This window comes from Onychostoma macrolepis, chromosome 03 (genome assembly GCF_012432095.1).
Source record: "Onychostoma macrolepis isolate SWU-2019 chromosome 03, ASM1243209v1, whole genome shotgun sequence".
Lineage (NCBI taxonomy): Eukaryota > Metazoa > Chordata > Actinopteri > Cypriniformes > Cyprinidae > Onychostoma > Onychostoma macrolepis.
This window is the reverse complement of record NC_081157.1, coordinates 6,641,124-6,654,675: the sequence shown is the minus strand read 5'-3', so window position 1 is coordinate 6,654,675 and position 13,552 is coordinate 6,641,124. Positions and strand designations below refer to the sequence as shown.

General features: G+C 37.1%; 1 protein-coding gene across 3 annotated transcripts in view; it reads right to left on the bottom strand.

Moving 5' to 3' along the window:
* Positions 1-2,542: 2,542 nt before the first annotated feature.
* Positions 2,543-13,552, bottom strand: part of LOC131537959 (cytolytic toxin-alpha-like) — a 44,832-nt gene continuing 33,822 nt past the window's right edge. For 2 of the 3 annotated variants that reach the window (XM_058771698.1, XM_058771699.1), the window contains exons 4-8: positions 10,339-10,529; positions 7,098-7,252; positions 6,268-6,371; positions 5,969-6,174; positions 2,543-3,551 (exon numbers count right to left, since the gene is read on the bottom strand). In XM_058771698.1, coding sequence (XP_058627681.1) covers positions 3,369-3,551; positions 5,969-6,174; positions 6,268-6,371; positions 7,098-7,252; positions 10,339-10,529 — 839 coding nt within the window. In that variant the 3' untranslated portion in view covers positions 2,543-3,368. Of the gene's footprint in view, positions 3,552-5,968; positions 6,175-6,267; positions 6,718-7,097; positions 7,253-10,338; positions 10,530-13,552 lie in introns of those variants that run through there. The other variant, XR_009270440.1, reaches the window with a different exon arrangement.

Genomic DNA, 13,552 nt, shown 5'->3' with positions numbered 1-13,552 from the left:
CTAGTACACCCCAAAACAAAATCAAGACTTTGTAAAAGAGCGAAATAGGACCCCTTTAAAAACGCAGTTCATTCATAAATGAAACACCGCTGTGTTTGAATGGAGATGCGGCCCAGCTGTATGCTGCTCAACTTTCTTTGAAACTATTTTCGTTGACGAAATACAGCAAAATCAGGCAGTAGTGTTATAGTCAGACAATGTAAGTCACTTACTATTAACTTCTTGTTTATTGAACTGTTGTTTTAAATCACTATCACAGTTGCAAACTCCCTTAATAGTTATTAAAAGCTGTCACTCATCTTAGTTCATCGTGATCTCACGAAGTTCCATCATAATCAACGAAGCTCACTACGCTGCACAATGAATCTCTTATTTACACTCTGTCTACACTTTGTTTATTAGGCTATAAGGACTCAAACAGATAGGCTTTGTCTGTGATACTCAATGCTGCACAAACCCGTTGTAAGTCTCCTTTGACGCTCCCCTGAACACAAACACAATATGCTGATCGGGTCAGTCGCACTGGTGATCCTAAATATTTTTTCATAGTCGCACGCAGTAGTTTTCAGTCGCAAATGCAAGTGAAATGACGGCACTGTAGAGCCCTGTACATATCGTGACTTTGTTGGCCATTCATTTATTTTCCACCTCCGCACCGCTGTGACCGCATTTGAAAAATAGCCTACACATACCACCCAGCAGCCATACATTCTTATCATTATGAATTTGGCGTATATTAAGACAAAAACAATTCATCATTTTAAATATTAAATTCTTTATACACTCTCACATTAAAAACGCCACGTCTAACAGCTCAGCTTATTTCTCCTCATAAACGCACGCAGGTTTTGTGAATAACGGGCGCTACATTCTGCGGAGTTTCAGTGAGGCACAGATTCAATGTGGGCCTGATTATGAGGCAAGTCATATGCACAATACTGTAAATAGTGCACATAAGGGTAGGGTGTTATTTCTCATTTTCATTTCATTTTCTCCTGTTTTTGATTTATTTAGGTGTGTTAGTGTGGTAACCCTTACGAAAATTTTGTAGTAACCATGGTTTAACTATGGTTTTGCAGTAAAACCATAGTAACTACAAAATGAACTATGGTTTACCACAGCATTTGCAGTAGAACCATTACAAAATAACCCATGGTTTTTCAACAGTATTAACTACAGATTTAGTTATTTCTTACTATTAAAAAAAATAGGGCTCAATAAAAAAAATCATAATTAATCTCATGATTTCTGAAAATGAAACAATCAAATTTGGCAAATGTGTTGTCAGTTATTATAAAAAATACACTCTTAAAAAATGGTTCTTTGGCAGGGTGTATGGTTCCATGAAGAACCTTTAATATCCAAAAGAACCTATCATTGCACAAAAGGTTCTTTAGACTATTTAATGGTTCTTCACAATCAACATTTTGTAAATATTTTTTCTGGAAAGTGAGATCAAGTGAGCTAAATGTTCCTAGCTGCCTGGTCCAGAACTCATTCCAGACTCATTTTCTTTTAGCTGTGTTCAATTAAAGCTCAATAAAGTATTACTTTTTAGTTATAAATAGTTTTTTTTTTTTTTTTTAATTAAAAAAGACCAGTAGATCAGTCCTTTTATAGTTTTTACTCCTATTTTAATACTGCTTTGCATGACTCAAAAAAAATGTATTATGCTAGTTATTTAGCAAAAGCAGTTTAGTATAAAAATCATGTTTTAAAATGAAATAAAAAGGCTGAGTGATACAAATCTTAAAATATATATATTTTTTTAATTTTTTATTTATCCCACTATCATACATTTTGCACCAATGTATTGGTCGTAGAACTACAAAATGAGTTTTAATAAAGATTTTAAGAGGTTTGTGAATGCTGCATGACTGATGTGTTTAAATGGGAGCGTGAGCTGAACACTGGAGTCTCATTCAAACACTGCAGCGGAGGGAGTTACAACACTGTAACTGACGAACAGTAAATCTCCGTCTCTCGCTGCTGTTTTCACTGCTTTCAGGTGAGTTTAGTCCCTAAAATCACACAAATATCACACACAACTGTTCCAGACACTTTCTTACATGTAACTGACTTTCTGTTGAATATTTACTTCACAGAAATGTTTTACAGTCTTCGAAAAAGTCCGCTAGCATCTGTTTTCAGACGAGGTATGCTAGGCTAACTCTGAAGCTTGAGCTCTTATTAATGAAAGTTTGGGCTTTTAATCACATCTTTATGTGAAGATGAGAGGTTTTGATAGCTTTGTAAAGGGTTTGCTGTCAGTTTGTCAATGGTTTATTGGAAGTTGTCTAATTTATTTAGCCTAAAATATGTGCTGTATACTGTTAATGGGTGACGCCACTTACACGAATTAACTGAATCTAACATTAGTTCAAAAGTGCTTTGATCTTTCATGGTAAATGAATATTGATTAAGAGAGATACCACCCGACAGCAGCCTCAGATCTTTTAGATCAGATCCCTTTTATGGGACACTCAGCTATAAAGTGTCCAGCAGCCCCGCAGTAAATGCACAGACCTCGCCTCTTCCGACGTTCTCTCTCCTCCCGGGAAAGGCGAGCTCTCCCCACCTGCATGGGTTCGCCTCCTGGCGGATGACTGATCGCATCACCGGAGTTGGTGGGAGAATATTCAGAAAGTCTGAATACACACACACAGCAGCCTAAGCACAGATGAGACTGTGATCCCATGAACCGTGACAACACTAATTGGTTCATAACACCAAAGAGCCTAATTAGCATAGCATGTGAGCTACATAATACAGTACTTCAAATGTACTTTAATTGCATTTCCTTGCATCTCCATATAATTCTTGGTTTATTACAAAATGGCTTTAACTTTCTGATTAACACTAAATGCAGTAAATTCGTTTAGACAAGGGTTATGTTTATATTGCAATACAGTTAAAACAATTCCACAATTTTTCCTGCATTTTCATTTTATTTTGTGTTCTAAAGAAGGTATCAACATATATTTTGTCTCCACTATTAACATGATTTATGGATGGAAGCAGAACTATTGTACACCAAAGCATTAGAAATGGCTTTTTTAAGGATTTGGCTACAATGAAGTGTTTCATGTCTTTTTTCTTTATTGTGTGACATAGACATTAATCATGTGACCAGACCACAAGATCTGTATGTAGCATAATAAAAATGCAAAGCGATTTAGAAAGAGATAGCCATAAACTGATCTAATTAATATTCCTGACATCAACTTAAAGAACATGTATATGCAGAACTGTAATTGAACATGTTCAAGAGCAGTTGTATAGATTACAAAGCATTATGAAAATGACAAGAGAAGCTGTATGCATTGATTTGTGTAAGCAGCATTCAGGAAGCATCAGTTCTGGGTGTCTCACAGTGCTGGCGGATCTGGATTGATTTTCTTCAGCTTCAGCATGATAGACACATACTGCTGCTTCCTCTCCTCCTCAGAGAGCGAAGACGGATTGACCTCCAGGAATTTATATGCATCTTTAGACTGAATGCGGAAGGCGCCTTGAACTCTCTGACAGCACAAACCAAATATCTCCCAGTACTGAAAGATAAAACACATGCCACCATTAAAATCACATGCACTAAAATATATGGACATAATTGAACTAGTTTCAACTTCAATAATGAGCTGCACTGATATATAATTTAAAAATAACAACAACAAAAAACACTGCAATGACACAAGAAAAAGAATGGTTGAAAAGATATCATTAAAGTCATCCATGTGTTTCCAAAGATTTAATCTCAATTTTATGAAGCAATGTGAATGACTTTTTTGATGGAAAATAACCCCTCCTGTTTTTTTTTTTTTTGTTTATTCAGTTGGCGCACAGGAGCCTGATGTCCCGTGAAGAAGATTTTTATTGTTAAAGTTCTGAATTAATCAAGTATAAATCAAGGTGAACCTTGCCATTAATATATCTATTTAATCTTCCATTATGTTCTAAGGCCTCTGTGCATAAAGTGCCTACGTGGCTAAAATGTACAGACGAGAAAACATCTGGAATAATTAAGGGGGGCTTTTCTTCTGGCATCAAACTTCAAGACTGTGCATGATTCTTCGAACAAGCAGCGGAAGACACTACACCTGCAGCTGATAGATTGAGAATTAGGCTGGAAATTCACCTATGGTTTCTATTACTAAATAACTCAAAAGCAGTAGAAATGTCTATGACGGTGCGGTGCCTCCAAAATGTACAGTTAGCCTGTTAAACCTTAAAACATCCCAGAACGTTTATCTTAGAGTAATAAAAATGATTTATTACATGTAATCAACGTAAAGAAAGATAAGGCAATCACAACAAAACGAAGGAAACCTTTTAACTGTACTTCACATTATGAAATAAAAATAATTCCCAAATGAATTTGTTGTATTGAGTCTCTTTTAAACCCAAACGACCCTTGTTTGCATGTATAAACAACAACGAGGAACCCTGATTGGTCGATGGCGGTCTGTCTCTCAAACAGGGAGAATGTCCTCATTGGCTAAATATGAGACATCATTGTATCAGTATATATTATTGAAACACTTTACATTAATTGCTTTTGAAACACACACAAACAATGAAACATCTTAATGTATACATTTTTCTTCAATTCTGAGTATGTTACGGAAATAATGTAATAATTGAATCAATTTTAAATGTATTAAATGTGATAATATCTAGATTCAACAAATAACAGGTGACTGCACAGAATCCATCTACAGGGCATTATTGTCACCTTTTTGAAGTTGTGTTATTTTTTTCTCATCATATTTCAGCAATCTCTCCCAATATGTTTTTTTTAAACTGATAAATGTGTAGATGCTTACTGTAGTTTTTATGTAGCAGAGTCTTGTATAAGACTGTGGGATAATGGACCATAAAGTGTCATTACTGCAGAAACTGATTTCCAGAATAAAGCTATTCAGTTACTAGGCCACTAGTCAAAATAAAGTGTAAAATCTAAATGAATATTAAAAGTGCATAACTTGTGATAAAATGTAGAAGTAACACAAAACAGGTGCCTAAAAAAGATACTGGGCACTACTGCCACAACATGACTTGATCTGACTTGATTTGAATCTGACCCAATACATGACAAATTCCTACAGTTTGTTTTGTTTTGTATAAAACAGTTTGTTTTGTATAAAAAAACACTGCAATGATACGAAAAATCTTAAATTTTTTCATGATGATTTTAAAGGGTTAGTTCAATGTAAACTCAGACTTCAACTTTCAAAGCCAAGAATGATTGTAAAGATATCATTAAAGTCATCCATGTGTCTCCAAAGATTTAACCACAACACTGTAGTAATCAACTGTAATGACTTGATCTGACTTGATAGTCATGTTGTGTTTTAATCTGACCCAATACATGACAAATTCCTACAGTTTGTTTTGTATTTTAATTTACAGAAGTGTAGATTTTCACAGTCTTGAGGTTATATAAATATGCTCATTTGCACATGCACATTAATGGCAAAGAAGATAAATAAACATGTAAATAAAATAAAATCATAAAAGTGGATAATGTTACAACACTATCCACTTAGTGGATTAGTTTCTCTCCTCGGTCATTTCTGACCTGAACCAGACGCTACTTTAAGGGCTCCTTGTTAAAAAAACTTTGTTTTTTGATTTGTCTAGAATAACAAACATGCTATGCACAACTGTGCATTTTTAAATTATTTTTATCTTTTTTCTCCTGTCACACAGAATTTAAAGTCGCACGGCATCGTCGTCTGATTCTAGTTAAGATGGTAATAACTTTCAATGATCAGACACTAGCATCTTGCTTCAGATTACAAAACTCTTTGATTTGGATTCTGGAAAATATAGCATCAGCTGTACACTATTAATCAGAGTATATTATGAACAAACAAAAACAACATAAGAACTGAAAGTGAGAACTCAGAGAGTTCATGAAAGGCATAATCAAATTACATCAGGAACATTTGCTCAACGTCTAACTTACCTTTCCTGCATCGTCAATGGAGCTCAGAAACTCATCCTTCATGTCCTCCATGTCAACGAGTTCCTCCCCATTAAAGGTTTTTTCTTTCAGCGTGTACAGAATAAAATCCACATTCTGCCAAAACTTTTTCAGATCAATCAGAATTTGTTGGATTCGAGAAAGACACTTCGGGACTTCCTTCAGATGCTCAGGGTCGGGGATCTCACCTGGAATGATTTATGAGAGATCATTGTGAAGAACATGTCAAGAGCATAACATGCATGCAGATGAATTTACTGTAATCATAGAAAGATTCTCACCCTTCATCTCATTAAATTTTTCCGCTTTTTTTTCTTCGGCCTTGTTTTGTTCTCGATACACGTCACTGGTGCATGTTTGCACACTTTGGTTGTGTCGATCATACCTGAATAATACAGTGCATTTCAAATAAATAATTCAATATAGCGATGTGGTCCGGATTTTATTTGCATAAGACAAGACACTGAACAATTTTCTTAAAGAGGACATATTATTATGCACAAATGTAATTCTATACAACAGTTCGATAGGCACTTTCACACTGGATGAACGTTTTCATAGTTCATAGAACTATTGGCGTTAGTTCCCAGTTGTTGGCGTGCTCACACCGCAGGAACTAGGAACGGTTTCAGTTGTAGGAACGCTGTTTGGGGAACTACTTCAGAGTAGGGTCTAAAACAGTTCTACAGGAAGTGTTGTGCATCTCTGATCAATACAGCAGCGTTTGGTTTCTAAATGAATCAAAAAGAAGAGTGCTTACTAATGTAGAGAAGACCTTCCTTTCTTCTCTTTTTTCATGCTCAAACAGTAACTTTACACATATCATTTCTATATGATCTATACCTATATACATTGACACTTTTTACAAAAAATATATTATTGTTATGACCCAAAACATCTTGTGATCCATGACCCTGAATAGCAAATTATTTGAATACTTAAAAATAATCACCATCTGAACAAACAAGACAACAACAACCACAACAACAACAACAAAAAAAGACGACTCTGGACATCAAATTTACCTGCAATTATAAAATCACCCATGTGTTTCCCCTTTGAATTAAGTTGGCACATATTTGTTCCTATAAGATATTTCTAATATTTTCACCTCTTCACTGTGTCATCCACTTGTGCTACGATGTCTTTGATCAACTCTTTGGCTTCCATCAGGTACCTCACCGCCAAAACAGGTTTGTTCTTCTCCACAGCTTGTTTCAGCATTGGAAACAGGGAGGTGACCAGGTTGGAACTCGTGCCGACACACTACGAGAAAACATCGATCACCAAGTTAATCATGTGATAGACTAGTAAATCATGACGATTCACAGTGACTACACAACCGTACACAGTTAAAAACATCAGCGAATCATAACAGTATAGTAACTTCTGTTCAAGTTATGTGACGCTGTCAAGACTAATTGTGGTCATTTCTTATTTTCTAGTTTTCTCTTCGTGTTCTAGCTCGTTGTGAAACATGTCCAAATATTGTCCAGTGTACCTGTGCTGCTTAGTTCTTCTGTTAGCTGTGCGTTGCTGTGTTGTCTTGTGATACAAAGCTGTCATGTTTAAGTTCAACAGTTGGATTATTATTATCTTCATGCATGGATCACATTGTTTTTAGACTGCTTCTCAAAGTTTTCCACCCAATTCTATGCCTCCTCTGCTGATACTGTGTGGTATTCTAGCTTTGCCTTCTCTGCACTTTCCCTCCTGTGAAGGACTGAAGCAATTAAGCTCTATCTGTGAATCCAGTCTTTGCGGATTCTGATGAATCTTTGGATGACTCCTCTCAGTCCAGAGCTTGCGCATCACTAGAGGGGCTTTCTACTCAACTCCCCCTAAAAATGTTGTGATTAGCTCCATAAACTATACACAAATTCGCGATCATCTCAGTCCCTTTTAAATTTCATATTAAGATCGGCTCCTCCCTGTCTTTCAGTGTGTGTTGAAGGACAAAGTGTGTGTTTATCGATAGATTGTAATAATATCTGCATCTGTGCACTTCTTTGTCATAAATACAGTTTGATGTCATTTTGATACATGATGATACAAAATGTCATGGGGGAGCAATCGGTTTCCCATCTACTGTAAAGCTTTCGCTGCGTTCACCCCTCATCACATCACAGCTGTTTCCTCCAGCGAAAATGTAACGTTAGCCCTTACACATATGAACGCATGCTTTATAAAACGATCATGTTGCCATTTTCATTTGAAAATGTAACTTTCAGTATAAAACATATTACAGTGCATGTGGCATTAACTAGGAAAGTTAAAGACTCAGAAATGATTAAAGACAGTGACAGAGAGCACCTTTTGAAAGTTACCGTAATTTCCGGACTATTGAGCGCACCTGCATATAAGCCGCACCCACTGAATTAAAAAAAATAATTTTATTTTGAACATAAATAAGCCGCACATGTCTATAAGCCGCAGATGCCTACAGGTACATTGAAACAAATTAACTTTACACAGGCTTTAACGAAACACGGCTTGTAACAAAAAATAAAAAAATAGCAGTAGCCTACGTTGCAACCTGATCTCACAGAATTCCGTGTAATGTTCACGGACTTAATTAACCCCGAATCTGTGGTGGCATCACGGAATCGCCGAAAATTCCGTGATGGGCTCACAGAAAAAATCCGTGATGGGCTCACGGAAGTGATACCAATGCAAGTCAGTGACAGGCATCAGCCGTGAACCACGCACGGATTCACTGGTTCAACACTTTAAATAGGAAACCCTTAGCATCAATATACCGACGCAATAATTTATCGTCATCATTATTGTTCAGAAGTGGGTAGGTTTAGGGTAGGGGTGGGGTCAGGTACTCCAGTGAAAGTATAACTGCATCGGTGTCACTCTTTTTACGTGGTCCGATGCAGCGCTGGTGTTGAACCAGTGAATCCGTGCATGGACCACGGCTGATGCCTTCTGTGAGCACATCACGGAATTTTCGGCGATTCCGTGATGCCACCACAGATTCGGGGTTAATTTCGTCCGTGAACATTAAAGGGGTCATATAATGCCATTTTTGTACAAGCTAATATGATTCTTTAGGGTCTAAATTGAAAGTTTGTAATATACTTTAATTAAAAATTCTCATTAGTATTGTAAGAAAACACTCATTTTACCTGCTCAAAAACAGCTCTGTTTTCAGCACACCGTTTTAGTGCGTGTGTTTTAAATGCTAATGAGCTTTGCTCGCCCGCCCTCTGTTCTGTGGGCGTTTTTGACACACCACACGTGGAGTGTTGCCTTGACAACAGTTGAGGGTATATTTTGAAGAATGGCAGCAGGAGTCTCTGAGGATACTGTGCAACCGTAACGTTTTGTTCATTATAAACGTGGGATTATTAATTATATTGAGAACGTCGTAAATAGAAAACATGCATGTGCCCTGAATGTAAACATTAGCCACATACATCGTGAAGCGTGCTAGCGATTTGCAAAGATTAATATAAAGGTTAATTAAACGTTACACTCACTTCTTCTGGAGGTTCAGCAGGAACACGAATAGTTGGTACCGATTCTTTTTTCAGGAGCAGCTTCTTAGCAAAACCAGCTTTATACTGACCTTCATTTATAAAGCAGTCTGGTGAAAAATGATTCGCGCAAACATGAAAACATTGACGTTGCTCGTGGGGAATATTCCCTTACTATAACTAATATATAATAACTCAGCCACTGTGTCTTCAGCGGTTCGGACTTAGGAACATCAAAATGACTGCTGTGTTCATTATTGCACCCGAGAACAGAACACCACAATCGCTTAGACGCCATTCTGCTCATAGACAGCTCCAGCGTATATCAACAATGACGCGCGGACTATGATTGACAGCTCGCTCACGAGCAAGGGCGGGTTTGTGTTGAAACACTGCTGTCAATCAACCATCGTGGGAGGGGCGTCCGACCGTGTGGAACGGCTTGATTTGAGACAGGGTAAAACAAATAAGGAGATTAAAAAAAAAACACTGGATGGATTTTTATCATTTTATGATGGTTGTGTACAGGCACTGCTAACACACATTTCAGTACAATCAACTTGTAAAAGTGCATGTACCATTATATGACCCCTTTAAAAAAATGAGCGCGTCACAAAATGTTTTTTTTTTTTTTTTTTTTTTAAAGCAGGAAAAATCCATATATTAGCCGCGTCATTGTTTAAGCCGCAAGGTTCAAAGCGTGGGAAAAAAGTTGCGGCTTATAGTCCGGAAATTACGGTAATCACACAATCCACTGTCCAGCCTCAGAGCTGAAGTGTTAAAGCGGGAAAGACTCTTTTAGAAGAAACATTTAAATCAGAGGGCTGATAGCTAGCATTGGTGGTTATGATGAATTAGGCCTCATACCTTCATCAGAAGGGCTTCAGAGGATCTGAACAGCAGTTGTGTTTCAATAGCTTGATCTCTGATCAGACGCTCCAGCTGTGGGAATCCTCCCAGACTCAGGAAAGCCAGGTGATAAAGGAGAGCCGTTCGCTCCGCAGATGGAAGAAGCTCCTGAATGAAATCCGCTTTCAATATAGAGTCGTCATCAATCTCTGAAATATTTCAAACATTTGTGATGTTAACAACCTTTGGCATTCAGTAGCTAATGGATGAAAAAGGATACTGTACAAATAAAAGGCTATTTTGGTTTGAACTTGTTTTAATTAAATCAATACACTCTAAAAAATGCTGAGTTGTTTTCAATCCATGGCTGGGTAACAGCAACCCAGCATAGCTTACATTTATAATCTGATGTGTGTTTTGTCCAATATTTACCCAGCCATGTGTTTACCCAACCACTGTCTTAACATTTTAAAACTCACCCTATTTCCAAGACCCTGGTTACGCCTGTTATTAAGATGCATTTTGGTCAATTGGATCACAGGTGGATGAAGGAGACACATACATGTTAACACCTGCTGTCTATTTTGTCCACTTTCAACCACTTCTGCACTGATTTCTTGAAGGAGAGGATTTATGGGTGAGCAAATGAATGGGCGCATGCAATTTACATATAAACGTGACCGGAGACGGCAGCGGTTTTCATTTCTGCAATGTGTGTTAGAAACCCGGAATAGTGAGAGAACGTGGTGCTTGGTACGTTTATCCTTTCCAAAACAAACTTTTATCTCTTAGCTGAAAATGTTGAAATCCTGTCTGGCTTACGCGCTTTCCATAATGTTTACACGTTATATCTGTAGAAAGACTTTTGAAGGTGGACAAGCTCAAAACATTTCACACCCTGTGTTTAGCGTCGTCCACTTGTGATCTGATTGACCAGGTGTAAACAGGGCTTGAAAAACCAGAAAATACTCCAAAATACTTCCTCTGTCCTCTGTCACCACTGGATTGACCATTCGTTTTTAATGAACACTTCTTTTCATACCGCTGCTTTGAAATGCATTATGATTTGTGAGATAAAGTTTAAAACATGCCAAATAATGTTAAATTCATGTTTATATTGGGAACACAAACCTTTAAGAAACATATTAGATGCTGTCATTAAAACCCATGTTTGTGCGAGAAACTGAACATTATTTATATCATTTTTTATCTCTGATTAACCTCAAATGTATATTGATGCGTTGACGCGTCACGCGCCGGATGTTGTGGATGAACTCAGGAGAGTTGGACATTGCCTGTATCAGTGGTAAAAAAAAAATGATATCAGTGCTGTTCAGTTTCTCGCACAAACCGATCGTTTCGTGTCTTAGGACATCAATGTATCGTCACGAGCTGCAAGGTTTAATTTGGATTTGTGTGTGCATGTGTTTTTTTCTTCCAAAGATTGTGTACTCATTGACTTGCATTATAGGACTGACAGACTGCAACGGTTTGAGTTAAAAATCTTCATTTGAGTTCTACTGAAGAAACAAAGTCACCTATATCTTGGATGCCCTGGGTGTAAGCAGATAAACATCACATTTTCATTTTTGGGTAAACTATCCCTTTAAGTTTCATTTAGGTCTCTTGGGTATAAGGAGTCCAGGCGTTTGCTCCACTGTCTCTCCGTCTTTCGTCTATCCAGGAGAGACCAAAGCGGCTTGTCCTAGAGCACAGCAGTGACCCTGAGGCAGGCCGTGTGTCAGAAGATGCTGCAGCAGTTTCTCTACATTACACAGAATGTTGGTACACTTTCACACGCAGATCATTCTTCATCTGGCCTACGTATTGCCTACAACACTTTATGCAAAAGGTCATATATACACAGTTGACCATTTGGGGGACGGAGTTTCTTTCAGCTCAAATATTTGTTTCTTAGATCTGTTTCTAACCCAGTGCAGTGAAACATAGCCCTTCCAGGAACCTACTCTGCCCTTGTGTGAGGAAATTTAATTGATTTATACTGAAGAAAAACTGAGTAAATAATCTTTCCATTGATGTATGGTTTGTTAGGATAGGACAATATTTGGCTGAGATACAACTATTTGAAAATTTGGAATCTGAGGGAGCAAAAAATAAAAAATAATCCAAATATATAAAAAAAAAAAAAAAAAAACGCCTTTAAAATTGTCCAAATAAAGTTCTTAGCAATGCATATTACTAATCAAAAATGAAGTTTTGATATATTTACGGTAAGAAATTTACAAAATATCTTCATGGAACATGATCTTTACTTAATATCCTAATGATTTTTGGCATAAAAGAAATATGGATAATTTTGATCCATACAATGTATTTTTGGCTATTTCTACAAATATACTCCAGCGACTTAAGACTGGTTTTGTGGTCCAGGGTCACAAATGGGCCTCATTTATGAAACGAACATACAACAGAAAATTGGGCGTACGGTCGTTTCAATGCAAAACTTGGAATTGATCAATATGGACGTGAGCGGTGGCTACGATGAAATCTCATGTCTGGTCTCAGCTCGTGTACGCAAGTTTTTTTTGTTTAGTTTTTTTGCCTGAACTTGCGCGCAGCATAGTAAATCTGGTGGAGGATTGTAGAATGACATCATTTTGTTAATTTAGGTTATTTTCCTGACTGACAACTGAAGCTCATCTGTCAATCGTTAACCAGTAAGATTAGAATGTCTTTTGTTTTTTAATTTTATACAGAGTTTTAGCTTTATATGCGCGATTAGCAGCGTAAACCACAGACCATGAGGATTCACACATCGTCGCATCACGCACCTCCAGCACTTAATGGAGAAAAACAGAAATTAAGTCTATAAAATAAAATAAATATGACCACACTAAATATATAATAGGCTATAATATAATTAATAGATAAACAAAAGAAGAAAACTGTGCAACAAGTATAGGCTACGCTCGTTTTTGTGACGCTCTCGATGTATTTTATTTCTTTATATTTTTATTTTATTAAACCCATCTGATCGCGCAGGTGCCTCACGCACACAAACAACATTAGCTCTAGCATCAATGTCTGAGGGTCAGTAAATTAACACACCTGATTCAGAAAACCAGCTCGTTAGAAGAGAGCTCTGTGCATGAACTGTGTTCTGATTGACATGCTCCCTACACAGTGTTCATTGCTTTAATGCCCTTTGTATGGAACATATACACTTGTTTCAAACTGGAATCATGGCGGAATATCCGGCGATGTCCACTTC